The sequence below is a fragment of the Streptopelia decaocto genome, assembly GCF_964273445.1.
Source record: "Streptopelia decaocto genome assembly, chromosome: 15".
NCBI classification, from domain to species: Eukaryota; Metazoa; Chordata; class Aves; order Columbiformes; family Columbidae; genus Streptopelia; species Streptopelia decaocto.
In genome coordinates this window covers 6,592,252-6,620,220 of record NC_138670.1, presented here as the reverse complement: position 1 = coordinate 6,620,220, position 27,969 = coordinate 6,592,252, and the positions used below count along the sequence as shown (strand labels likewise).

The 27,969-nt window shown below is 51.2% G+C and overlaps 1 protein-coding gene across 2 annotated transcripts in view; it reads left to right on the top strand.

Moving 5' to 3' along the window:
- The window catches only part of MN1 (MN1 proto-oncogene, transcriptional regulator), a 91,937-nt gene that overhangs the window by 31,523 nt on the left and 32,445 nt on the right, over positions 1 to 27,969 (top strand). Inside the window, exon 2 of one of the 2 annotated variants that reach the window (XM_082065892.1) lies at positions 147 to 5,346. The exons of the other annotated variant lie outside the window; for it this stretch is intronic. Within the exon in view, the coding sequence (XP_081922018.1) occupies positions 147 to 331 (185 nt within the window). The 3' untranslated portion in view covers positions 332 to 5,346. Of the gene's footprint in view, positions 1 to 146; positions 5,347 to 27,969 lie in introns of those variants that run through there. 2 annotated transcript variants of the gene reach the window in all.

The window sequence follows — 27,969 nt, the reverse complement described above, 5'->3', positions numbered from 1 at the left end:
CTGCGCCGGGGACAGCGGGGATGCCGCGGTGCGGGAGCCGGTGCCGGTGGCAGAGGCAGGTGCAGCATTGCGGGGCCGCGGCTGCGTGAGGTGGCGGGGTGGCGTTGCATGGCTCTCCTAACGCTCTCTCTGTGCACCGTTTCCAGCCCACGACCTTCCCCCGAGCAAGACGTCGGCCGCGGCGCAGACGGGCAGCCACCTGCAATGCCTCTCGGTGCACTGCACGGACGACGTGGGCGAGGCGAAGGGCCGGACTGCGGTGCCGACGTGGAGGTCCCTGCACTCGGACATCTCCAACAGATTTGGGACTTTTGTGGCTGCCCTGACTTGAACAAAAGAAATTATTTTTTTTCTCTTTTTAATTTCAAAGGGCCGCTACTGCTAGGTGGACTATTTTTCTAGGTTGGTACCTGCTTAGTGGCATACGGACTGGAAAGGGTTAATTTAAAGTAAACCTCAACTTTTTTTTAATCTTCTGCCACAGTATGTTACCAGTGTTAACCCTTCTGCAGTTAGCACACTTTTGCTTAAGATTTTCCTGCTAGACCACTTTTTCCCATTATTCTGTAACCTTGGCATACATTTGTAGATGAGGCCTTTTCCTTTTTCATCTCAGCGTATGTCCAAGTCACGTATGTCAAAATAAGACAAAGATCCTCCTCCTCCTCCTTTTCTTCTTCATTTGCTTTGTTTTTCTTTATTTTTGTTTTGCTTTGTTCAGTGCTTATTACAATGGTGATCCTGAAGAACAACAGTTCAGGAATAAACACCGGTTAAAGTGAAATGGTCATCATTATATTATATATTATATTGACACCCAGCTTTTGCCAGTCACATACAAACCAAACAGTTAATGCTCTGTTGAATATTCAGGTGACGAGCCTGCCTTTTCCTGAGAAAATGATGTTCTGTTGCTAATAATGTTCAGCCTTGTTTGCTCTCCACCTCCCTCTGCAAGGCGACGATGCTGGTTCCTGTGTTTGCCGCACTGATGCCCAGAGCTCTGTCACCAATGGGCTGGTGCAGACCCAGCCAGGGAAGGTACAGAGAAGTTTTTCTGAGTAAGTCTAACGGGAAGTTTACGTCCTGGTCCTGGTGATGCTCCCACAGCTCCCACTTCACTGCTGGAGAAGAACATCCCCCCGCGCCACTGCGCAGCGCCGGTGTGTCCGTCCTGTGGCGCGGTGTCCCGGTGCGGGAGCCAGCGGCACGGCTAAGGCTGGGTCTGTGCCAGCTGTGCCCACTGTCCCCAGCCCTGCCAGGCAGCACTGCCACCCCTGCCCATTTCTCACCCATTTTTAGCTGAAGGCAGATGCCATCGATTGAAGTGAAATGCAGCATCCTGTGCCTGTGGAGTGCCCCAGCTCCCGCTGCAGCTGTCCTGGTGTGGTGACAGCGGTCGGGGGACAGCCTGAGCAGGGGGATGTACACCCAGGGTCACCCTTCCCTAATCTGTCAGGGCAGGGAGAACCCCCACTAGACCCCCTGAAATTGTTCAAGGCCCTGTTTTTGCCATGCATTGAAGAACAGTGTTACTAGATGCACACAATAAAAGGAAAACCGTACTTTCCTGCTCATGATAGATAATACTAATTTGAGAAGAGAGTTGGACGCAAACCAGATAAAAACATGACTGACAGGATGATCCGACACTCCTGTGGTTTTACGTAACGCTGTCCATTATTTGTGTGTCCTCTGTGTCCAGGGAGCATGAGCCGTCCCCCCCGTGCCAGCCAGCTCACTTTCCTCTGCTCCCTGAAGCTTAATAACATCACTGGAGATTTAGGTTTGAGCTGTGAAATAAAGGTCGGCCTCTCTAGGGTTATTTATTACTTCTGTCATGAATTCACAAAATGTGTCCCTCCTCAAGGGATGGAGTTTGAAGACTGCTTTGTATTTTATCTTTGAGGATTGTGCTGGGCCTTTAATTATTGTGAAGTAATGTTCTCAGTACACACCAATGGAGAGGAAATTTCTGCCTAAAATGCCGGTGGCACAGGGTGGTCTGAAATCCTCACTCTCGATCATGTGTGGCTTCAGAGATTCACAGTGTTTGGTAATGTTCTTTGAATGTGCTCTTATTAACTGCATGGATTGATTTCCTCTTATGGGTCTGGTCAGTGACTTGAATTTGGATAAATTTAAGGGTTTTGAACCTTGATTGTCAATATTGTTTTGCTTTGTATTGAAGCTGGAGCTGCCACGAGGATGAGGATTTTTGCCCATCCTGGAGCAGTTGGCTGTGGAGCCGCCTCACACCCGCTTGGTTGGGAGCAGAAGGCTATTTGGTACGTCGGGAGGTGTGTGAGCTGCCAGCAGCATCGAGCTCCTCCTGCACCTGCGATAGCACATCACCCTCCCCATAAAATACCTGTCTCCTGGTAGAATAATAATTGCCAGCCCCTACTCTGGAAGATGCCTCTTTGCCTGTGATTTCTTAAGTCCTGGTTTATCCTGATATGTGTTTAACTTTAAATCCCGTCTAGCAAAGCGCTTGGGGCTGCTGAGCTGCGGGGGCCAGTGCTGCCGCCGTGGGCTCTGTCGGCGGCTCCCGCTGTCCCAGCAGCTCCTGCCCGTGGAGGAACCCCAGCCACACACATGCCCAGACACACGGTACTGTGTTTCAGCACTCAGGGCTGAAAATTTAGGCAGAGTTCATGGTCTGGCGGCATTCCTGTACCTAGTGCAGCCCTGGTGGCTTCCTTCTTCGTTTTTAGTTTTTCCTGCCGCATTCAAGAGATCAGGTTTTTCAGGCTTCCTGAGGTCGGGGTGCACACACCCTGTGCTACCAGGAAGAGACCTCTTGGTGAACACCGCACTGAACGCTTCAGATCGCGTTTAAAGAGAAATACTCCTTTTGGTAGAAATGCCGTGGCTCAGGTGGTCCCACCCCGCTTTGTTCTGGTCAACTCTCTGTGGTTGTGCTTGTTCCCTGGAGCTGTTCTCATCCACTAGGGACTCACTTTTTCACTTGCTCATAGAAAGATAAAGTGGAAGCTGCTCCTTAAACGCCAGTGGAACCCCGTGCAGTGAGGTCGGGCTGTGCTGGGCAGGGAGGTGTCTGCAGCGGCCGAGCTGCGTGGCGTGAGGAGCCGGAGCCGCGGCCAACGCCGGGTCTGCTCCTGCATCCCCGGCACTGCCGCGCCCATGGGGCCATGCAGGAGAGGACACGTTGTTAGATAATGAGGAGTTAAAAATAGTTGAGCTTCTTCTGGGTCTTACTGTCCATGTAGTTTTGCTGAATGATAAGGTCATGTGCAATCCTTTTGCTAACCTCCTATCCATTCGGTCTTGCTTAATTTAAGCTATGTTATCAGCCAAGCAAAAGGACACGATGCAAGCTCTACTCAGGGCATCTGTTAGCAACACCAGGACCAATCTGCGCTGTTACGGTTTCTTTGCTTTTTGCCAAAGATGAGAACAGGAACAGGACTTTTGACTGACCGGGACAAGCATTGCTTCATGCGTGTATTTGGTACTGAGAGCATATGCAGAAGGCTAGAGCCTAAGCAAAGCTTGTGTTGCCTGTGGTAATTTCATTGTACTTATTTTGTCCATTAATTTGTCATTGAATGCACTGATTTTTTTTTTTTTTTTTTTTTTTAACGTATATAAAACATCAGCTTAGCCCTACATGGTAAGAATTGAACTGATTTGATTTTGTGGACAACAATACTTCCAACCGAAGCTTGTTTGAGAGCTGGAGGCAAAAGCCTGTTGTGCAGGAGGTAAGCTGCACTCTTGTGGAGAGGGAAACTGAGGCACAGGCAGTGTCAAGCCCAGCTTGGTCAAACGCCCATCGGTGCAGAGCTGAGCTGCACTGGGCTCTGAGCTCTGCTCGCAGCCCCAGTCGCTGAGCCGTGAAATTCTATCAGCTGCAAGTTCCCCACATGGTTGGTAAAGCCAGAATAACTTAAACTCGCGCCTGCTCATCCTACAGGGCAGCCAGACGGGGGATGTTGTACCAAGAAGTAAAAGCCCTGTGGTGAATGTGCCATTAAGACAGGCACAATATTTGCTTTGTATTGTGAACAACAGCTAAAAATGTGCCTTCCTGTTTGTTTTGGAGACTTGTCCCTGCCTTGCCCCGCGTTTTCGGTTCCCCCCCAGCTCCAGGTGCCCTGTACGGGGAGCCCGGGCATTGCTGACCTGGCCCAGCTCGCTGACTCCTTCGGTGCTTGTTAAACTCTCCACTTGGTCTTCAACAAGTAGCAAACTGAGAAACATAATCTCCCTGCATTTAAATTGGGAGGAGTGATAAAAGATCTCTTTGCCCAAGAAAAGGGAAAGAATAGGCCTTATTTATTAAATACTGTTGCGAATTTTTCCGGATCATTTTTTGCTAGGGTTACTCTGCTGTTCCAGCTTGGTGGCTAGAGCAGCAGTGAGAGGTGTCACACTCGTTTCTGCTCAGTGGCGGTGACGTTCACCCGGGAGGTGAGGATTTCATTGTGTGACCCGGGTGGACGGGAATGAGCATCAGTCACATCCCAGGTGTCGCAGAGGGGCTGTTCCAGATGGTCTGTGGTCACCGAGGCCGCTGTCCCCAGCGCGGGGTGGCTGTGAGGCTCTGGGGAGGAGGAGGAGGGTGTGGTGAGACCACGCTGGGGGGGAAACGCAGACAAAACCAAAACTTCTAAAGTTTGGTTGTTTTTGTTAAGCTGCAATGTAAGGTTTTCTCAGCTACTAGATTCACAGCTGTTCAATGGATGGTGTATAAGAGCATAACCCATTTTTATAGAATTGTTTCTCCTTTATTGCTTAAGGCTAATGGAGGAAATAGTCTAATTTTGTTCTTAGAAATTCTCTATTAAAATTGTTGGTTTCAGTCCATCCGCTCATAGATTCCGACTGATGAAACTGCAGGCTGTGATTTCCAGCAGTTATAACTTTATCACTATTCACTACCCAAGAATATTACAGCTTTAAAACAGCCTTAAGCAAAAGGATGTTATTTCTTTGTACTAAATTTGGTTCATGCAAAAGAAAAAAAAAATCAAAACACTGGTAATCCGTACTGCATAGCAAACTCTTCTGAAAAATGTAATTGCACATGTAAAATATGAAAACTTGACTCTGCTGTGTGTTAGGCAATCCTGTAATCTTCTTTCTTTTTTCTTTTTCTTTTTTCTTTTTTTTTTAATTTTTCAGTTCTTGTTAAATTCATTTCTTAAATGCTTGGTTGGAAGACTGTGACAATAGCTCATGAAATTGAGTGTTATATTTCTTTTTTTTTTTTAATATGTAAAGTGCAGTCTTCTGTATTCATGCATATTGTACATATCTGTATATGTTTTACTGAGCAACTAAATAACAATAAATATGATGTTAATGGTGGCTATTGTACATTTCATACTGTGTTTGTTATTTTTGTAGCCAGCCCTTTTTCCCTGAAGGTGTGAAGAAGCGAAATGATGCTCTTCACGTACAGGTAAACCTTGGATGTCACCCTGAGCAGGCTGAATTCTGGTTGTCTGGGGAACCCCCACCCGCAGCTGCCGCCCTGGCCAAGGGCTGTTCCTGGAGCTGTGGGGATGCAGGTTGTCCCTTCTGGGGGTCAGGTTGTCCTGGACCCTCCTGGGCTCTGCATTTTCCCTTTCCCTGTGTCCAGTGTCCCCAGCTCAGGGTGCACCCCCGCACCCAGTCCCTGGGTCAGATAGTGACAGGCACAGAGATCCCGAGGCTTGGACCTAACAGGAGCGATTGGAAACGTCGATTTAGCTAAAGTCATTTCTCCTCTGATATAACAGGCAGCAAATCCCTGGGGTTTGCTGAGCTGCCCCGTCTGCAGCAGTTGGGGCTCAGTGGGGCTGGCCCAGCCTCCCCAGAGGAGGCTTCTCTCTGGGCTTGGAGGAGGTTGGTACATCTGGCCTTATTGTGAGCTGGATCTTCCACTGCACTACTTCTGGCAAGGTTTTTGAGCTGAGTTTATGAATAAAAAGTAAACAGGCTAGAGCTCCTACTAAGATTCTTAAAAATCCCTTCATCTCCGTTACTTGAATTTCAAAGCCTTAATCCTTTCACATTCATGCAAGTTTTCCAAGGAGTCGTGCTGGAGAAATGTTGCACAGTATTTTCCAAAGCAAAAAAAGAAAAGTGCCATAGTCCTGTCAATGCTCAAACATGTTTTTGAACTGAAGGAACAACCTTCTATGTCTTTCAAACGTGCAGCAGTGCAGACACGGAGCTCAGCCTCAGGACTTGTCCCGGGGTGCTCAGCCGCAGCAGAGCCTGCGCTGGGTGCACAGCGCGATGGGATGAGCTGCGTCCGCGTCCCCCCAGCGGCCCCGCTGAGCTGGGTGTCCGGGAACTCGCACACGACGCCTCAAAACCTACATGAGAGACCAAGACATCGTGTTCCATCCGATCCCTCTGCTTTTCTTTGTAGCATGGCAAGCACAACTGGAAAAAGAAAAGAAACTGTTTGAGAGCCACCTCAAGTCAGTCGAGGGAGAAAGCTTTGCTTAATTTTCAAACCACACTTTTAATATTTGTGAAAGGACAAAACAAGATATAGAAGTGTAATCTGCTTTAAAGATGTGAGCTCACCTCTTGTTACGTTTGCTTGGTATAGAGGTAACAGACGGAAATTTGTTAACTTTGGCTAGAAAGAGCTGTTTTGTTTTGAAATGTTCTCTCATGAATCTAGTAATTATATGTTAGACGCTTTATAATTCTAGCTTTAAAAATAAAAAAACTTGCTTACTATTTTTCTGTATGCAACCCTTACAAGGACTATCTTTCTTGTTTTCACAGCTTTTTGCCTTTTGCTGTGTAGTGTGCGTGTTTTTCCCCAGCTTTCAACTCAAAACCGTTGAAATTCTTGGAATTACTTTTTCAGTATTGGTGTTTCTTTAAGTTTGGACGACTTTTCAATCCCAAGAGAGAAATCCAAGCAGCGTTCCTGGCAGCTCTGCGGTTCCTTCTTCGCAGTGGGAACCCACAGAAGATGAGACCTTCCCCCCGCCCCCTGCAGCCACCAGTTCTGCCATGGGACCAGTACCTGGTTTGGTGCAGGGACCTCCTGGTGCTCCTGGCTCCCCGTGACGGCTCTCCAGCCCATCCCAAGGGACATGTGCGTGATGGTGACCCCAGACGTCAGGACCATCAGGACTCTGTGCTGCCGGGTATTTGAGCTGTTCAGTGCAGCTTCAATCTCAGCCGCTTTGCCCAAATGCGCTTTCAGGATTCTCCAGCCCATCCTGCTCTTCTCAGTGTGCCCTCTCGTCACCATTTCTCTTTCTATTCTTGTCACCTGTGGCTGGAGCTTCTTGGTGGGGACACTGAGCTTCATGCACAACGCAGCTGCTCCTTTTATCGCCCCAGTTCTTCCAGTAAAACTGGCCATGAGCTGTGCTGATGGTTGGATTCCCCCAGCTCCCCTGGTGCATGATGGCCGTTTCCCGCACCCAGATGTCCCGTGCAAAGGCTCCTCTTGCTGCTGCCCCTCCTGCCCCAGCAACACTCCCCTGAGCTGCTCCTGCCCCAAAAAGCCAGAGCTTGCTGTTCCCTGTGCACCATGTTAATGGATTAAAATACACTAATTGATCTTTGATTTCCTGCTCTTTGTGCTGGCTTTACTTGTCATCTGGTAACGTCTGTGACCTCTGGCGATGCTGGCACGGTGCGTGCTTACCCCAAACACTTGCCTCCGTGCCCGGTGCTCTGTGCACAGAGGCTCGTTTCTGGTCTGTGTCAGTGTTAAGCAGGGATTATAGTTTATTCACTAAAGAAAAGCAAGTAGCCGGTCAGAGAGCTTTTATAGTTCTTGCTCTCCTCATCGTTGTTCCCTGTGCCCCGAGACTCTGCTGAGAGTTGAAATCTGGCTGTAGCCGTGTCTCATTTCCCAAGCCATTTAACTGATTTAATGATGTCCTTTGAGTTATTTTCTGGATGAGGCTTTGAAATTCCTGTCACGGAGGAGACCCTATAAATATGTATTGTATGTTCAGCAGTCAGTCAGGGATCCATCGGCAGCGCAGCTGGATCCCGTGTGCCGGATCGGAGCGCTTTGGGCCGGCATGGCGGCTCCGCGGCACAGCGCCGGCAGACGCTCGCACGGCTCCGGCACTGGCTCGGCCATGGGGCGTCAGCGGCTGTTTGCCGGTGGAGCCGCGGCTGGAACGTGTGTCAGAGCCGCAGGTAGACGGACAGAACCAGGCGCTGCTTCTCGGTGTGACCCAGGGTCGTTTAAACCCTTTTCCCAGGCTGTTTGTGCTGCCTACAGACTGGTTTTATCAGAGCATGGCAGAAGGCATTGCTTTCCCTGCAAACCAAAGTAAATAAACACTGGAATGAAAATTTGGGTCAGTGACAAGCTTTTGGCTGGGAAACTTGTCAGAAAATGAAATTATGATGGTTTTCTTTTAATATGAATTGAGTATTTCCCAAAGTCTGCAAGCTACGTGCCTGAAGCATTTACTTTTCCCGTTTGGTGACCAGAGTTTGTAGCCTCCTCAGCAGTTTTAGCTTTATGGCCAATAACATCATATATATTTTGCTTGTAAAATGTCTGAAAACTCTTTACTCAGGTGAAGTCCATAATGCTGTGCCTGCTGGGCAGAGGTGGAAATAAGGGGGATGTCTGTTCTGAGTTCTTCCGCTTTCTGGGACGTTGCCAGAGCTTATTAATGGTAGTGCAGAAAGTGGAGGTGACAAGACCTGAAGAAAATCATTTAGGTCATCTTTGGTTAATTAGCGCAGGATTGTTCCCTGTTCTCTAATTCCCAGAGCTCTGACCAGCTCAACTATAATTGACAGAGCAGTGGGAGGGTCTTAACCTTTTAGTTAAAAAAATATATATATAAAAACAGCCAACCAAACAGCTGTTTATCTGCAGCTGTAGAGGAAAAGAGCCCGCTGGCCATGCCGGCTGCCCTGGGATCACACCTCTGTTCCCACGGACAGAGGTGGGTTTGTGCATCGGCAGCCGGCTGGGTGGACACGTGGGGACATGCCTGGTGGGACCCTGGTGGCCTCGGCTCCTGGGTTGGTGTGTGGTGCAGGGGTGGGAGGTGGGAACAGACGCTCCTGCCCGCTCTCACTTGGCCATGGACATGAGGTCTCCGTGAGGCCAATAAGCCATCGCTCAGCCTCGTTATCTCCTGTGGTATCTTGCTTATATTGCCACCTGTAACACTGGCATGACGGAAAAACCATGAACCCTGGTTAATGTTTGCCGCATCCTTGTAGGGGCTGATGTCACTAATCCACAAAGAAGCTGTTGAAATATCACCCTAAATTTGATGTTAAAACACTAATTTCAGGCTCCTTCTTGAACGAGGTTGAAAAGTTTGGTGTTGTGAGGGCTCAGGTCCTGCTGAAACATCCTGAAGGGTTTGCAGTGCATGGGGGTTAACTGGTGGAGAATATTCAGTGCTGAGCTTCAGGAGGTGGGAACTTTTCTCGATTTCCTTTCATCCTCTGCAAAATGCCCCTCTCTCCCTTCCCCCTCCCTCCCCCCCACTCGCTTTTCTCTTTATAAAGCTGGAATTCTTCCAGACTCTGCTCTGGGCTTGCAAGAAAACTTTACTGTGTAAATTTGCTCTTTGTGTTGGGAGTCCTTTGTTTAAACAGCATTGTGAGCTTGCTGGGGAGGGATGGAAAGAGGGGGAGCTGGGAGGAAGAATTTGAAAAGCCCTGACCCCTGATGAATAAAATCCAGCACATTAACACATTCTTCAATAAATTCATGATTGCAGATAAGGTGGGAGTCCCCAGGGCCGGGCTTTTCATTAACCCCCTGCTGACTAACCCAAACAGACGCGGTGTTTTGTCAGCGCCAGGACAAGCAGAGCCCTTTTGTGGCGGAGGGGCCGAGCGCGCATGGGGAGATCTGCTACAGGAAACCAGGTTACAAAATGGGACTCTATTTCAGAACAAACTCCTTTTGGTTAGTTTGATGAGATTACAGAAGGGAAAAGGCTTTAACAAGGGGCTTATTGAAGCTAAGTAACTGTTCTGAATACAGTGAGGACCAGGGCAGAAAACATATGATTCCCAAGTAAATAGGCATCTCTACAGTATGGCTGAAACCACAAGGCTGGACAGGCTCAGGGCGGTTGTTGCGCGGAGTGCGCGGGTGCTCGGAGGTGTGAACACGTGTGGGACTCCGGCGATGGCGCTGGGCACCGCCGGCACCTCCCGTCTGTGCGCCACGCTGCGCTGTGGAGTGCGGCTTGTTCGGTTGTTCCTTCCTTCCTAACGGGATGTTCAGCCTCTGGCAGTTGTTGCCCCTCGTGCCCACACAGGCCCTGGTGTCACCCACCGGCACATCGTGGCTGCCGGGCTGGTGTCCCCGCTCCCGCTGGACGATGCTCCGGTCCCCTCCCCACTGCCGGTGGCCCTGGCCAAGGGGTGCATGGGCCAGCTCATGTCCGTTTGTTCCTGTGCTTGGATCATCCTTTTGCTTGAGTCGCTCTCCATTCTTCCCAGCACTCGTCTGTCCAGTGTGTTTGTGCAGAAGAGCCGTGTCCCCTCTGAGCCATCGCTGAGGGACAGGAGTGAGCTGGGCTGTTCGTTTATGATCTAAGCCTGAAATGCCTTACAAGCAAATACCTTGTCTGCTGTGGCCTTCTCTCCCAGCAGTACTGTGAGCAAATGGGGTGGGGGCTGCTTTTCAGTCCATTTAAAACTATTTAAATTTCCAAGGTTAATAAAGATAGAGAGATGTGTATTATATATTATATTTGTAACTAAATCAAACTATCTCAATTCATGGACCCTCAAGGTTCCTTGTTCTTGATGTGGTGAGATTAGGAATTGCCAGTTTCCCTAATGAATGGTTGATACCCTCAGCTCTGAGATCTTTCTGAGTGCAGCCCAGCGCTCGGCACGGGCTTCGGCCTGAAATAACCCCAGTGGCTTGTGCCGTGTGTGGATAATCTCCTAAACGTGTTTGCTGTGTAAACTTCACACACCTTATCAAGGCTCTTGCTTACAAGCCCTAGTGAGGGCAGCTCATTGTGGTGGGAGGTTATTGCTGCTTCAGTGCAATTTAATATTTTACCATTGCTCCATCTCATTGACAAGAAGCACCTGGAAGAGGAAAAACCTGGTTGTTTGGGTGGGTATAAAGGATGGGATCAGGCTCTGGGGGCCTGCGAGTTGTTGCTGGTTTGGCTTGAGCCAGACTGAGGGACATTTCCTTTCAATATCCCCAAAACCCTTTCCTGGCACAGGGAGTGGGTTTAATGCTTTGCACACATGGGGTTGACATGTCTGACTGAAGGAGCAGCGGCAGCTCCTTCCCATGGAAAATCCATCTGTTCCCCCGCGTTCCCTGGTGCGTGGGGTCTCGGTGCCAGGGCGGGGGGGACGGCAGAGCCGGTATTATCTGCCGTGCGCCCTGCTCGGCTGAGTGACGCTGTGCTGCGCCGGCGGGGGCGAAGAAGGGTCACTCAGGCGTGTTCCCCCCCTTCCTTTTCCTTCACTTACTATTTTAGATTTTGCTTTGTGTGAGAAGCCTGTATTTTTACATGTTGGTGCTACAGTATTTATTCCTCTTGGCTCTGAAGCCCCTTGGAGAAGCCCCAGGGCAGCCAGGGCCTGGGTGCTGGGTGGGCTCGGCAGCGGGGGCTGCAGAAAAGTTCATTTCAGGGTGGAGGTCTGAGGATTCATCTGAAGGCAAGGGTTTGTGTTTTGTTTTGGTTCTGTGGTCTGTTTTTTTCCCCCTGGAATGACTTGGGCTCAGCGCTGTTCAGGCACTGGTGACGGCTGGCCGCTCTCCCGGTCCGGCAGCGTGTGCTGGTGCCGGCAGCCCGCGGCACAGAGTGGGGAGCTGCTCTCCGTGCTGAGCAGGCTGGTGTCGAGCAGCCGTTAACCAGTGGTAACCGGCCAGGTTGCTGTGGATCGCTGGTCCATCTGGGCGCAGCTGCAGCGGGTCTGTCCGGCATCCCCGGCAGAGCATCCTGCACCCCCACTCCGGAGGAACGCAGAGCCAGGGGGTGGCACAGGTAACCGCGGGCCTTGCAATGGGGGCTTTTTGTCTTAATTTGGGCTGTTAAGAAGTATCCCTTTTCCTGTGATTTATGGTGCAAGATGAGGCTGGGAGACCCACACGGGTCCAGCTCAGGGTGTTCCCGGTCAGAGCCCGGCGGGGCCGTTGCAGCCGGTAATGGGGCCGGCTTGGCCTTTCAGCACTTTAAAGGCTGTTTGTGTTTGATGGGCTGATGCGTATCAAATGCAATCCAGCTTCCCACTGTCTGCTCTGTCAGCCCCCTGATGTTGGCCTTTGACAGATAAAGCACCCCCTCCCCGAATTTCTGGTTTCACACTGATGCACCAACATTCTTTGGCAATTTGAGCCCATTGTATTAAAGTAGTTAAATTCCTTAAGCATGTGCCTCTGAGGTACAGTGGTGATATTCATTACAGAAATATCAGTGTGGTGGCAGCGCTGGCTCTCTGGCCCTGCCAGGGGACCCATAGCAGTGACGGTTCCACCGGACTCGGAGCCGGCGCTGCCGCAGGGTGCCAGTCCTGCCCGTCCTGCGTTCTGGTGCGGGTTCTCGACCCTTTTGTGGCTGGAGAAGCAACGTTGGCACAAACCAAAGATTCTGGAGTGTGGACTGGCCGCTGTGGCAGTACTAAAACGCCTTTCTTGCAAAGTGCCTTTGCCTTTCTGTTGGACCTCAGATAAAGCACCCTGGCCATTCAAATTTCAGCCCATGGGGGAGTTGGCTGCTGGACCTGGTCTGGAAGCCTCTTTTCCCACCCCAGAGTGCCAGTTGGGTCCAGGAGCAGCCTGGGAATCAGCAAAAAAGATCCCAGGAAGGGAAGCAGCTTTGGCAAATGCAAGAATTTAATTGTTCTTTGCTAAGTGGGAGAGCTGGAGGGGGGCACCATTGCTGGGATCTGTTACAGTTCTGCAGCTGATCTGCTCGCCCTCGCCTCAGAAACTACCCGTGTGATGTAGTCACTTGCGAGTTAAGATTTAGTTTCAAATGTCTTAAGTTATTATTGATGCTTGAAAAGGTTACATCTGCAACTCATTTTCTATGTCATTGACGTTCTTTTCTGACAAATAATTTCAGAAATATGCAGCAAAATGTTTTGGCCCACAAATGCTGCAGCTCACCAAGTGTGCAGACCACATCTTTACACATTTTGTAAGAAAAAGCTTAACTCCTCATATGCTGCCGCAGCTCTGCCTGCCTCAGGAAGGTACGAGGGTGACACGAAGCGTTTGCTGCTGACCAGACCGTGCAGCGAAGGCAGAGCCCAGGTGGGTGACGGTGGAGCAGGGGTGGGGGGCAGGAGCGCTGCCCCCCGTGGTCTGGCAGGGGTTGGGGCTGGGGGGACTGGCTGTGTTTCTCCAGTGCTCGATGCACAATGGAAACCCAAGGGAAGAAATCAGGTAGGTGACCTGTCCTGGTGACAGCCACATCTTTGGTTCTGGAGAAACGTGATTCGGAAAGGGAATGCTGATGGGTGCCAGTTCTCTGCAGTCTTGTTGACACCCAGGCTTTAAAGTGCAGGTGTTACGTGGTGTCGAGACCTGGAGGAGTTCCAGACATCATGCAAGCAACAAATCTGAGAGAGAGAATTTGATCGTTTTGCTGGGACAGTCAGGTGCTCTGTTTGCCACCGCGTCCCCACGGCTGCTGGTGGCTGTGCCGCTGGTGGCTGTGCCGCTGGTGGCTGTGCTGCTGGTGGCTGTGCTGCTGGTGGCTGTGCCGCTGGTGGCTGTGCTGCTGGTGGCTGTGCCGCTGGTGGCTGTGCTGCTGGTGTCTGTGCTGCTGGTGGCTGTGCTGCTGGTGGCTGTGCTGCTGGCGGCGGCACCGCGGCGGAGGGAAGTGCTTCCCTGGGCTTCTGTCGCAACGTGGTAATGATTTCAGGGAGATGTAATCCAGACTCTTCAAATGAGAAAGCAATAAGTGACCTTGGCTTTCTGGTTAATGCCCAGGTGTATGGAGGGGAAATAATAGAGAGTTTCCTCCTAGGAATCATCATCAAAGCCAACCATCATTCATGTAATTTGCTTTGGAAAGTGGAACTTGTCTTTTTATTTACCAGGCACTGCTGATGTCCAAGATAACATTTACATCAGATGGGAGCTTTTAAAGTGCTGCTCAGACATGGCTGCTGACCTTCTTCTGGTCTTATTAAATGTTATGCATGTGACACACTCTCTTCTGTTATCTAAATTACCAGCCTGGCTGAGGAAGGTGGCTGCTGCAGCGAGCTGGGTGAGGTTAGATGTCATCGGAGTGCCTCTGCTTGATGTGCCTTTGCAGGCAGAGCTCAGCAGGAACTGTGCTATTGGGATGAAAGCCATAGCTTAACCTATGGGCGGTTTGAAATAACTTCATTGTGGCGCGGTATCCAGAGTGAAGATGGGACTCCGCAGGAACGCTTCCCTTTCCCCAGCTTGTCTTTGTTGTTGCTGCTCTGGTGCATATTAAGAGGGGTTGCTGACCCTTGCAAGCCCGCGACCTCTGTATCTGAAAGGCTGGTGGAGCAGAGCTGCCTTCTCACCCTTGCCGAGCCAGCCTTTCCCCAGCGCGCTCCTTTCTTTGCCAGCGTGACACTACGGAAATGCCAGCGATGGAAATGCACCTCCAGAGCGGGTTTGGTGCGCTCACACCCTGCGCGGCTGCCTCTGCCGGGCGTCCCTTGGGCAGGGACACAGCAGCCTGGCTCACATCCCGCAGTGAGACCTGGTGGATCATGGGGCTGATAAGAAGGTCCAGAGAGTGCAGAGGAAACTCATCTGGGAAGAATGTGGGAGGCACACAGCTCCAGGCTGCACGTTCACCGAAGGAAATTGCGTGCGCAGGTCTGCAATGGCCCACCTGCGTGGCTTATCTGTGCGGCAGCGCCCTGCGCCGTCACGCTCTGCGTGCACAGGCTGCCTGTCCGTCACTCGCCAGCTTAATGCCTGCTTCTTCCTTCATAGAGGACAATACTCGGAATATCATGTGTTAGTTTTGGAGAAGGCAAAATAGGGCACCGGATTTTAATTTTACAACGTCTGCCTGTTTCAGGAGCTGTGGCAGCCTGTCTGCGTGTTTGGAGCTGCGGGTTCTCGTTTCCCCGAGGTAGCTCTGGATGAGGTTGGGAAGCAGCAGTGAAGAAACGACACAGCACACAGTCTGATCTTAGCGTGCGATCAGGCACAGCACCTCTCCTCCTGCAATGTGGGAATTTGTGCCTTCCAGGAGCGGGACACTTGGGAGGGAATTTGATGAATTCAGTGGGAAGGTTCTGGTTCACTGCACAAGGAGGAAAGGGCTGTGTAACTAGATCCTGCAAAATCCACTAATGCCATGGAAGTTACCATAATGGGCCTTGGCTGTATTGTGAGAGCCAGAGAGAATAAAGCTGGGTTTGTTTTTTTCTTTGCATTGGCTGGTAGCTGCTCCCACCACAACATTTTCCTGGAGGTTTGGTAAGTCTAATCATTTAGAGTGAGCTGTGTCTAACCGTTAGGTGAGCACAATTTAAACAGGCAGTAGGCAGGCAGTTTGGTGTGAATTCATCTCACTGCTTGATTTTATTTCTATTTACACACGCAGGTTGAAGGTCTCCACAGAAGTTAGTCCTAGGAACACTGAGGGTAGCAGGGGCAAGCCCAGCCGACACCTGAGCTTCTACACATTAGAGCACCAGCTGGCTCCTGGGTGACTCTGGAGAGTGGTCCCTTCATTGGTGACTGGCGGTCACCATGGAGCAGCGTTTGGAGAAGTCACCCTCACCTGGAAGACGGCCAGGGGTCAGGGAAGTTGAGCCCCATTGCACGTTTGCCTTGTTCTTGATGTGTTGGTGCAAGTTTTTGCCTTGTAAACTTGGGGGCCCAGTGTTGGGGAAAGTTATAATGGCAGCTGTTAACTTTTATTAATTGTGTGGATGGCTTTTTTCCCCTCTGAGGTATGAGGATTGAGTAATTGTATTGTTTATTGCACTTAATGGGACATTAATCAACAGCCTTGGAGGAGCTAGTGCACTCCCAATGGGCTATGCATTCTGCTTATTATCTTAATTCCAGGTATGATGTTAATTATCATATGAGCTCTGGAAGCATCCAGTTTCCATAACATACATCCTCACAAGCTGTAGCCTCACAGGAAGAATTTGAAATAATATCCTTTGGTTCCCCTCTTCCCAGGCACTGCAGCACGAGCTCCCATTGCTGGTCCTTTATAAAGCTAAATTTATGGGCTAAAACCTAACTTACTCTTTTAGACCTCTAGCCTCTTAGACTAGAAGAACAAATTGTAATGCCATAGCATTGTCTCTGCTAGCCCAAGCTAGTGAAATTGATCTGTGGGCAAACCAGACAATTTGTTTAAAATTGAGCTTTGAACCCTGCTTTGTTTTCCCCTCATATTTTGTGCCTGTCATCTGTGCCACCTTGCAGTGCTTAAGGAAGAAGCACAACGTTGCAGGGTTTACTTCATGTGACAGAATTTTGCTGTCATATTTGCTATAGGCATGGCTCATTCCACACTTTCGAATTGCAGAGACCTGTTTGATCTAAAGGCACGTTCACACTGCACAGAAAGTAACTGGTCCAGTCGTCCAAAACACCTGTTTTGAACCAGGAATTTTCCACCTGGAAAGCAGGACCCTGCAGGTGTGGAGAGGGACCGCTCTGAGCTGCAAGGTGCCCCCAGGAAAAAGAGGGATCGGCGCTGGATGTTTCCCAGAAGCGCATACGGGTGTGTGGTGTCAGAGCCAGACCATCCTGCAAATGTCACGGGAAAGGCAAAGAACAGCGTAGAAAACCTTCTGCCCCTCCAGCCCTGCTGTTCTCGCCCCGATGAAGCAGCAAAGCACGAGGGTGACGTACCTGTCACCAAGAGCCACTGCCATCTCAGACATTTGCTGCTGCGCCATTGCAGAAGGCGGGGAGCTGGGAGCTCAGGCTCCAAACCTCCCACTTTAACAGTTAATTATTTCTTTTCATGTTTTATGAGAAGGTGCCCAGTGAGGCAAGACAACAACTTTAAAAACTGGATCTCTTTTGGTTAACACAGCTGACTCGAGCCCCCAGAGTTCTTTTCGTGGCTCTGAGAAAGCATAAGATAAAGGTAGATTGTAACATAATGATAGCAGTCTGTCTCTTGCATCTGTATTTTGAATGCCTTTCTTAATGACAGTAAATATTTGTCCTTCAGCTAACACCAATTTCTTTTCTTAAGAACTTCTAGCATACCGGATTACTGTAATTTAGGTCTTGTATTTTTTTTTTACACTTGTATTTTTTCCATCTTACTTTTGTTCTCGCTCTGCAGTGCTGAGAGTTTGACATTATACCATCTTCTTTTCATGTGGAATCGTCTCTGCAGAGTAGAAATGCACCTCCTGTTCTTGCAGCTCAAGCTGTGAGATCTTTTTGCAGAGAGGAATGCATGTCATGAACAGTCTTTCACGCAGTCTCTGCCCCATCAGGTCTTGAGATTCTTTGAACTTCTCTCCCTTTGGGGATCTGTGCTTTGCTGCCTAAGAACTGTCAGACAACGTTACGGTTTTCCTCTGTTTGGTGAGGATGTTCCCTAAGATATTTTTCCCATTAATCCAGCTGCATTAGGAAGCGCAGTGCAAAGCTCACACCGCTTAAGTGAATCTGGCCTTGGTGTTGGAGCCCTCGTGATGGACACTAATGAGATGCTGAATGGATTTGTAGTGAAAACCCAACTGGCTGAGTGTGCAGGGAAGCAGTAGAGTGGCTGCCATAATTTTCCTGCTTTGCAAATATGTTAGCAGCCATGAGGATTTTTAAATGTTTCATGCTATTTAGGAATGTTTTGTTTCTACAATCTGGCAAAACATCTCCCAGGCTTCCTCCTGTACAGTATCTGTCAGCCTTTTGGGATCAGTTGATATTAATTTGACACACTTGGGAATTTGAGTATTATGGTGCTGAACACAGTCTGTATGTCCAGACAGACAGATTTACTGTGTAAATTCTCCTTTGTGAAATCCCAGGGGTTTCTGTCTGCCCTGTCTGTGTTCTTAAAGCATGGCATTTAGTGGATACCCATAAAATAAATGTGCTAACAAAGGGGTCTGTTTTTCAGGGAGGCACTGATGGGACTGAGGTCTTCTTCTAGGCTGTTCTGCTGCCAGTCACCTCACATTCTCTAGAGGTGTCCGAGTTTATCTCTTCTGAGATGGCTTCTGTTTTCCAGCACTCTTGGCCCTGAGCACTGCTCCACGTTCTTCCTTGCCCAAAGTCCCGGTCCAGCTGTGCTCTGGATGCTGCACTGTCAGGTGAAGGTGAGCTCCTCGGGGCTGCACAGGGGGCTTGCGCTTTGCTGCTATTGCCGTGGATGGGGCATCCATGGAGGTCAGAGCCTGGTTACGGCCTGTGTCAACCACTGTGTCACCCACTGCGGCCGGGGAGCCCCCTGGGCCCTTGTCCCCACCTCCGGCCGTGCTCCAGAGCCTCACATGGCAGGGCCTCTTGCCACTGATGAAGTTGCAGCGCTGAACCTCCTGTCCTGATCCCAATCCTGGTCCCAGTTCCAATCCCTGTCCCCATCCCAATCCCTGTCCCCATTAAGGTCCTGATCCCAATCCCAGTCCAAATCCTGGTCCCGATCCCAGTCCCGATCCCAATCCCAGTCCCAGTCCAAATCCTGGTCCAGATCACAGTCCCAGTCCCGACCCCTGTCCCCATCCCGGTCCTGCTTCCAGTCCCGATCCCAATCCCAGTCCAAATCCTGGTCCCGACCCCTGTCCCAATCCCGGTCCCGATCCTGGCCCCGGGCCCGTGGGAACGGTTTCACCTGGGAGGTGGGCGTGGGTTCCTGAGCTACCATTGGCTACTCGTTATCCAATCCCGTCTGGCCCCGCCCCCAGCAGCTATATAAGGTCCGGGGTGGCTTTTCTGCGGTTCCTCCCCGGCCTCGCCGCTCGGGCACCGCGGGTCCGGCGGGGTGGTCTCCGGGCGAGGGTGCAGCGCGGACACCCGCACAGGTGAGCACTTGCCGCGGTTCCCCTGTCAGAGTGCGCGGGTCGGTGCCGGGACACGCGGGGAGGGCCTGGGTCTGTTGGGCTGGGCGGTGCAGGCGCTGGCAGCACCGGGGCTGCTGATCGGGACAACTGGAGGTGTCAGGGTCGGGCTCTGCAGGAGCCTCTGCACAGTCTCTTTGTGGAAGGAAGGAGCAAAAATGGCATTCGGCTCTGGCACTGTCTTGTAGTTGCTAGAAGCTTCCTGGTGATCTCTAGCCTGCATCTATTCCTGGCCTGTTTCTCCCTCTGTGTTCCCATGACAGTTTTCCATCCCTTCATCTTCCATAAGGCTTCTCTTGCCCAGTGGTTTTCTGTTTCTGTACATTCAGTGAAGCATCCAAACACACTTATTTTTGAGACTGGGCAGTGTTATCATTTCTCATGGGGTTGGTTCTATAGTGCTTTGCCAGTCCTGGTTGTTTTACCCCTGTTCTGGTTGAGCTCGTCTTCCCCAAGTCTGGGTGAGTGGTCCTCTGGTGTTTTGCGGACTTTGTTACCCACAGTTGTAAGTAGATGTGGAAATTAAAAACCAACTAACCAAACCCAAAAAACAACCCACACTTTTGTGCAGGCAAATTTCTGTACAGTTTAGTGAAGGGAGGACTGATCCTCTGCAGGCATCCTGCAGTGCGATGTGCTCTGGGACATTCCTGCTGCCATCCCCAGTGCAAGGCGTGTAGGGGAGCCCCTGTGTCCCTTGAGTTCCCACCAGCCTGGAACAGTCCCTGTGCCAAGGCAGTGACAGACCGGGGTGAGTGTGCCCCTGTGCCCCATCACCCTGTGGCCACAGGGACAGGCTGTGAGCCACGTACCAGCACTTGCCCTCCCTCGACTTGCTGGTGATGCTTTGCCAAGTGCAGCCGGACACCGTGACCCCTGATGCTGCAGGGCCCTCAGGGGTCCAGGCTCTGAGCTGGAGGTGCTGGGGGGGAGCAGGTGAGCTTTCCAGTCTGCACACAAGTGTTTTGGAGGAGGGGAATTAATTAAAGTGACTTGATAGCTTTCTTGCTTGGCTGTAATATGAACTGTATCCTCAGAGTAAGAGGATTTGTGGTCTGCTGGTGGGCTGTGCTGTTCAGAGTTGCTGTTCATTTCCACATGTTGTCGAAGGTCTAAATGAGCTTTCTGGCTGTAATGAGATCGATGCGCACAAGAGTTTGATAGAGTTAATCACCAAGAATGCCTTTTCCTACCAGAGCAAAGGACATGAAAACGCATGTTAGGTTTTAGGGCTGACCTCGGCTCCCGGCAGGTGCTGGTGGGAGCTGGGTGCTCGCGGACCTTCACTCTGCCACCCAGAGCCATGATGGGCATGAAGTGGAGCAAGGGCAGTGCTGACCCCGGCCACGGCCCGTGTGGCTGCTTCTCCAGAGGGTCACTGGGGGTTCTAGTGGGGATTTGCCTGGTTGAGGAATGAGGAAACTTGTCCCCAGTTTCAAATTAAACTTTTACATTGTTCTGAACAACTAATTATAATTTCCCTGGTGTTCCCAGGCTACCTACCTGCACTGTGTACTTAAAATGATATTTTCTGTGGTATTTTTCTCCATGCGGTAACGGAAAACGCTGCTTCTACCTCAGGTTAGCTTTATGCTTGTGGGAAGATCATTAATTCCAAGCTATAGCCAGAACTAAAAAAATATATTGCTCCTTAGACCTCCACTTTGTTGCCCAAATCAAAAATGGCAACATTCAGACATTCTTCCAGGGAGACTTACGGCAGGGAGCGCGGTGTTGAGGTGAGACGGACCTGCAGCGATGTGGCTGGTGCCTTGGCGGAGAAGGTGTAGTTGCTGTGGTTTTTCTCATCGGTCCTTTTATTTGGAGTTATTTCCTTGGCTGGCCCGACTTGGTTTCGTAGCCTCCTTTGTGGCTGGTGGAACAGCCTTGGTGGGACCCGTTGCCTGTGGACAAACCTGTCCTTCGTGCTTTTTATGCGAGAACCAGCCAGGCCCTCTCTACCGGGGGTGAAAATCTCCCTCCTGGATGTTTTTTGATTCTGGTAATTTCTCTGTAATTTGCAGACTAGGGGTGAGATCAATAAAATTGCTTTGTAAATTGGTCACAGGAAACATAATTAACAGTGTTAGGGATTTGGCTAATAGCATTGGTTAGGAATCCCAAATAACCTGATTTGCGATGTGGCTTTTGACTGGGGATTTGGCCAACTTGATCAGGTGAGGGTGGCAAGCGAGAAAGCGAGACATTTGTTGCTTGTTCATAGGTGGGAATATGGATTAACCCAAGAAAAGCAAATGTGTGTGAAGTGTAAGTGTGGTGCTACTGGTACAGGAGGCTTTGGGGCACAAGTCACCTTCAGAGCCTTTGGGAGATGAGTTTAAACCCAGCTGGAAGTGCGCAGGTTGCTCTCCCTGTCCTTGGGGTGCCAGGCTAGGTGGGGAGTGGAGCTGCTGGCAAGGGACAGCTTGGGGACAGCGGTGCGTGCACAGCCCTCCTGCCTTGTCCCAGCCAAACAACTTGCTTCAAAATGCCTTTGGTGCCTGAGTCGCTGCCATGTGGTGGAAGGGACTTCAGGGACAGCCTGCTGGGGAGTGCTTGTGCAGCCCATCGTTGTTGAGAACCAGCTCCCCAGCACTGCTGGACCTGGAAAATGTTTGTGGTCTAGTGTAATGACTGTATAACAAGGCACTTAAACTGCGTTTGAAGATACGTGAAAGCAGAGCAAGGGGGGACCTGTGGGTGTTTCTGGGCTTCTGCAGCATCTCCCATCCCAGCTGGTGGAGCTGATGCTCTGGAAGGGTCTGCTCTGTCCCTTTGGACCAGGGCTGGAGTCAAGGGCAGTGAGTGTGTGCCCACTCCTGTGGTCACCCCATGGAGCCCTGTCAGTCCTTTCCTGGTGTGGGCCATTGCGGGTGAGGCGAGGGATGGCCAGGGCTGGTGGCTGCTCTGGGTGGCCCGTCCCGGTGGCCAGGAGCGCGAGCGCTGCCCGGAGCTCTCGCCAGCACCGCAGGGCAGGGCTGGGGCGGCGCTGGCCCCTGCACCTCTGCGGCTCTCCCAGCGTGCCCGGCTCCTGTCATGCCCACGGTTTCATCGGCGCTGCGGCCGCCCCTGCTCCCCGCCGGCGCTGGGGCTGTGCCCGTCTCACCCATTCTTCAGAGGCACGGCGGGGGACGGCCCTGGTTGCCTCCACGCCGCTGCCTGCTGGGCCGGGATGTGACATTTGGCTGGTGCTGCGAGGCCACCAGGACTGTGGAGCTCTTTCTCTGCAGCTCCTTCTCCTGGGGCACAAATTCCATCTCTTAAAAAGCACTTAAACTAACAATGGCTTGAAAGGAGGCGGTGGACAGAGCGACATCCAGGGAGGCAGGGGAGAGCTGAAGGAGAATGGGTGAGGAGAGGGGGCACAGAGCTGCCTGCAGGAAGGATGCTGGCTTCACCTGCTCTGGTGACAGCCCCAGTGCCACCGTCCTCCTGTTACCTCTGCTGCTTCCCAACTGATGGCAGCAGCTTGCAGGGTGCTTGGTGCCAGCGGTTCGTAATCCTGTCATAGATCGGGAAGCAGAACTTGAGCCTCTGATTTATTTGCATGCTGCAGAGCAAAGGGAGGGAATGTATTTGAGCGCTTCCTCTGACTGAAGCAGGATAGGGACTTTGGGGAATAAATAATGTGATGACACCGGGACTTATACGCTTGTTCAGCTGCATTGATTTCATTCAAAGGGTCTTGCAGTTGTATTGATCTGGGTCTTTCTGCTACCTGCAGCGCCTGGGGAGCAGGAGGGCCAGTCCCAGACACATGTGAGTGCATGTGTATGATATTTTGCCAAAGCCTCCTGGTGCTTTGCAAACAGCTGCTCAGCAGCTCTGGGGTGTTTGCTCAGGTGCTGTTGTAGGGGAAGAGTCTCCCCAAAGGGTTATGCAGTTAATCGTTGCTAGCTGCCCATTATGGATGGGACAGCAAGAACCTTTGCATCTGTGTATGTACTTTAATTACTTCACTGTAAACGAGCCAATACACAGGCTAACCTAACAAAGTTAATAACAGTAAAAAGACCCTGAACACCCCCATCCCCACCCCAGTCTGTTGTTTTCCTCAGGCTCGTCCTGTGCTGGAGCTCTGTGTCCCCGTCACAAGGGGAGCAGCAGTCTGCAGGGCCGCTCGCCCTCCCCGGCCGCGCCAGCCCCGCTCGCCCCCGACCCTCCTGGCTAACCTCCTCATTCTTCACCGGGGCTCTGCTCTTGTCTCTCAAGGGCTAAACTTGTTAAAATGAATCACATTTGGCATATCTCCCCGTGGTGCCTCTCCAGATAAAAGTGGTCCCAGCTCGTATGCTCTATTTTTGTTTTGTTTCTGTATGTGACAATTTTCTCTATACAAAACCCTCTTTTGTCAGTTTGTAGAAGAGATTACGGGGAGACAAGAGCCCGCCTTTTTTATATCCTTCTTGCGCTTTCTCATGGCTCCACGAATGGCATTGTTCGTGGCCAAGGAACAATGACATTTTTCTGTTCCCATATCTGATGTGATTAAAGGAGCTGCAGAGCAGAAGTTACACTGAAGATTGTAATGAGCAGAGGAGACCTTGCTACTGGACATGAGATGGAAGGGAAGATTTTTGGCCTCAGACTTGCTTCTTGTAAAATAAATACTCTTTTTTCTAATCTGTGAAAACATCTGAAGTTATGTCCTCGATAAAGACTGTAAGTGGACGGAGCGCATCCTTTGTGCACTCTGCCGGTCCCGGAGTGTCTGCACCTTGGGCTCAGAGCGAGCAGCCCCTGTGCTCCCCAGGGTGCTGCGTGGCCGCGGATGGGAAGAGGGCGTTTAGATCAAGAAGCACAAGGAAGCAGCTTGCCAGCAAACTGTTAGGTGAGGGGCTATAGCGCTTTTATGAAGGCCAGAGAGAAACTTGCATTTAAAGATTTTTAGCTGAAAGGGACCCAAGACATCTGTAAAAGAGCAGGAGGTGAGAAGGGTGGCTTGTGGTGCCTGGGCTCAGGCCTGGCTTCCTTCCCTTGAAGTCCTTAACAGCAAGGAGGGTTGTGCTGGGGTGTTGAAACTATTGAGGACTCTTCAGCCTTATTTCCTGAGGAAATGACCGTACCGACATGCTTTCTGCTCTTCACCCGCTAGTGTGGAGCCCTGGTGCCAGCTGCAGCCTGATCTGCAGAGGAGGAGGGCTGGGAGGCTGCAGGAGGATTGGGCTGGTGGCTGGTTCAGCCCTGGTGAGGTGGAGGAGCTCGCAGTGTCCCAGTACCCTCGGCTGGCCAGGACGTCCCGGCCAGGCACAGGGACATGTGGGGACCGGCTGAGCTCTGGCTCCAGCGTGGTGTGGGGGTTTCTGGTGGGCAGGGTGCAGCCAGGAGGGGTGTGTGTGGGGCTGTGCCCAGCACTGGTGAGCTGGGGAAGATGGGATGGTGCATACTCTTCAGTGGGAAGGAAGGGCCTCTGCCGATGGCCAGAAAGTCCTCTGAGATGCTCATCATACCTAGGAGCCCTTGTCCTCTCAGAGGGTAGGCTGCCTTAGCTTTCTCTGGGCAGGAGGGCTGCATGGAGGCCAGGTGGAGTTCAGGAGGGCAAGGATTCATTTCCCACCTCCCAAGGATTTGGCTGTAGCCTCCCTTGCCTGCTGGGGGATGCTCAGCCTTCACATCCTTCCCCTCTCTTTTTCTGCAGCTTGCATTGTCGTGTACTTTGTCATTGATATGTAAAACGGCCCCTTGGTAGCCTCCCAGGCACCTCTGCCTGACAAAAGGATGATGTCTCAGGCTGTGGCTGGGTAGGGCCCTGCAAACACAGGCTGTCAGTGCAGGTGGGTAAGCAGGGAGACACCATCCTCTGGGCTACCCCAGCTGCTGAGCACAGGTGTGATGAGCCCAGGGGGAGCCAGGAGATGCCGGAGTGGTCCAAGGCACCGGGCCATCTCAAGTACAGATGTGGACAAGCAACAGATCTTGCTGGTTGTGGCAGTGGATGAGGCAGCTGGTCTGGTAACTCTGTGTGGCCAAGTCCTCACAAGGGCCAGTGAGACCTTGTGGGAGCTGGACTGGCAAAGCTTAAGCTGTGAGCCTGATGCGAACTCTTGGCAGCAAATGTCTAGCAGCCGTGAGTGTAGCTGGTGGAGGGGTGGGAACCTTCCAGCAACAGAGGGTGCTTTCCATACAGAATGTGCAAAATACCTGCCAGGAACTGAGCTCAGCATCTGTCCCTTGCTCGCCCTATGTTTTTCACTCCAAAAGCTGGGGATTAAGCAGCAGCCTGGAGAAGGACCAGAAGCTCGGATGTGCTGTTATGAGTGCCTGGGGCACAGGGGAAGCTGTTCCCAGCCCTGGGATGGGGACTGGGGATTCGCGAGGGCTGGTGGGTGCTTGTACTGAAGATGGGTGAGTGCTGAGTCAGCATGAAGAGCAGTGCCAGGTCTGTTTGTGTGAGGAGGGGAGTACACAGGAGCACCTGGGGCTGCAGGGACCAGATTCACAAGACAGAGACAGCGTCATACTTCTATTTTAGTTTGCGGAGCTGTAGAAGAAGGGTGTCTGAGGTCTCTCAGTGACTGGCATCCTTGCACAGAATTAGTCATGCTGGAGCCGGCCTCAGAAGGAGAAGGACATGCTTTGTATTGCAGTTGTGTTCTCCAGTGCACTTACTGTTTGCTGTACACATTTGCTTTTCCTCTTGATACCTTCTCTGTGGACTTTTGCTCCAAAAGCAGTATTTACTGATGCAGATTCCATCTCCTGTGTGGTGCTGAGGTGCACAGCTGGAATACTAAGTTGTCTCCATCCCAAGGCATGGCTGATTCTTGCAGGGGACCCTGCTTCACAACAGCATGAGCACCGCATCTGCAGAGCCTGCTGGCAGAGGCCAAAGAACCTTTAGGTCCCGTTCCCAAATGCTTTTGGCTGTGACCATCCATCCTGTGACTGTGGGGCTCCTGGGGGTCTATTACCAAGTGACCGGGGCCCCCCTCTGCAGCCCATCACCTCCCCAGGAGATGGGGTTGGTGGGAGCACAGGGATGGGGTGTCGGGCAGTGACGTGCTCGGTGTGCCGGTGCGGTCTGTGCCCTCGTGCTGCCCATGCCCTGCCCGGCACCGCGGTGGGGCTGGGGAGATGCTTGTAGAGCCTCCGGAGCGGGACTGGGGTGCTCAGGTCGGCTGGATTTGGTTCTTGTTTTTCAGCGCGACTCTGGAAGTTGCTCTTGCTCAGTGTTTTTCTTTGGCTTCGTGGAGGCAACTTCAATGACTGCACATCGATAAACTGGAGAAGGCTTACAGAAAAATTGAGTTTCTGGTGACAGCTGCTGTTACCATGCTCAGTGTTGCATGGCCAGAGCAGAAGGGATTTCTGTACTGAGGTCTGTATGCTCTCGCTAGGCAGAAAGCAAGAGGTGCTGGGTGGGGAAGGGCTGCAGCAGGCACGCGGTGGCAGCGGAGGGGACACTGTGATTTGATGATTGGACATCGTGATGATGCGACACCCTCCAGCTGTGATCACCTCTGCAATTTCCTCACGTGTGTAACTGACTGCATCAGCTATGGCAGTGGGGAAATGTGTTTGTACTCTCCCCAGAAGGAGACCCCCCCCATTTATTTTCTAAAAAAACAAAAAACCTTGGCAAGCTCTTTCGATGCTACATGTGGTCATATGTTAGCATGGGAGGGGTTAATCCTGGCAGAGGGTTGGCAACAGCCAAGCCACACAGCACATAATGTGTTAAACTGGAAGTTGTACAAGAAGGGAGAAAAGCTTTTGTACCCACAAGGTGAGGCACGAATCAATGAATCAAAGACATAGGTATTTCATAAAGCATGTGGCAGGAGGCAGCCCTTGGATTACTAGAAATAATGTGATATATTAGCCCTTGATTTGGCAGAGTCTGCCTTATACTAAAGAGGAGGAGAGTGTAAATTGTGATGATTTGTGTAGAGTTTTTGACATTATCTTGGCAAAAGGAGGGCCATCTATACAGATAAATGCACTTGATCGAAATCGTGCATGTGAATTTTTATATGCACTTTTTTCCATGATTAGAGAAGCCTTGGCTGGACGTTTGGAGATCTGTATAAAATGAAGCTTCATAGCATATACAATTTGCAATCTCAGTGGGAAGGCTTCTGTATGATTTTACTTAAGGAAATTATTTTGCCAGTACCAAGACCCTCTGGGTTACACCGAAGTGTCCCGGGCTCAGGGCCGTTCCTGCGGGTGCAAGAGGAGATGGTCTGTGCGGGTTGGGGTGCTCCTGCTGTGCAGACCCTTTGGGGGTCACACTTTTCCTCTGGAAGTGCGGAGACTGGAGATCCCACAGCTTCCCGGGCACCCTGGCTGGGTGGTGGGCGAGCGGTGGGCTGGGGTGCACGGCAGTGTCCCCCTGCACAGCCGGGATGGCGAGGGCCAGGGACCCAGGCCAAACACCTCCAGGTAGCGGGAGCGCAGAGCTGCGCTCTCTGTGGGGCGGTTGGCTTGGCTGCTCTCCCCTGCTGCACTACCACGGTAAATTGTAAATTAAGCTTGCCTGTAAATAAGAGAGAAAACATATCCTCATTCTCCACCGTTCCAAGCTAGAGCTTCAGCTGCTTGTGAGTGGATATAACTGAGAATGTTTATGCTCCCTTTTTGTTGATGGACCGTTTTTCTGCAGCAGTTGCTTAGTACTTGCTCCACATACAAATGCACATTGCTCTTTTCATCTCTGTGTTAGAAATCATGCCCACTTGTAAGACGGACAAACTGTAAAAGTCATCACTCCAACATCAGCTTGCTTTATATTTAGGCTTTCAAGTCAAAAGGTTTTTGTTTGTGTCTAATGCCAAATCCCAGTTTGTGGCATTGCAGGGCTCCAGGTGGTTCATCTTCCCACAAGGCGAGCTGGCCCGTCAGGGTGGGCAGCCAGGATGAGAGGTTTTTGGGCGAGTGTGTCTAGGCTGGCTGGAATTCACATTAATTGATCTGATTTTGAAGAGCAGACTGGTGACTGAGTGACTCTTCTGAAGTGTCTGCCTGTGAAACTCCGGTCAGTTCTGGATCCGATGGTCGCGGTGGGAT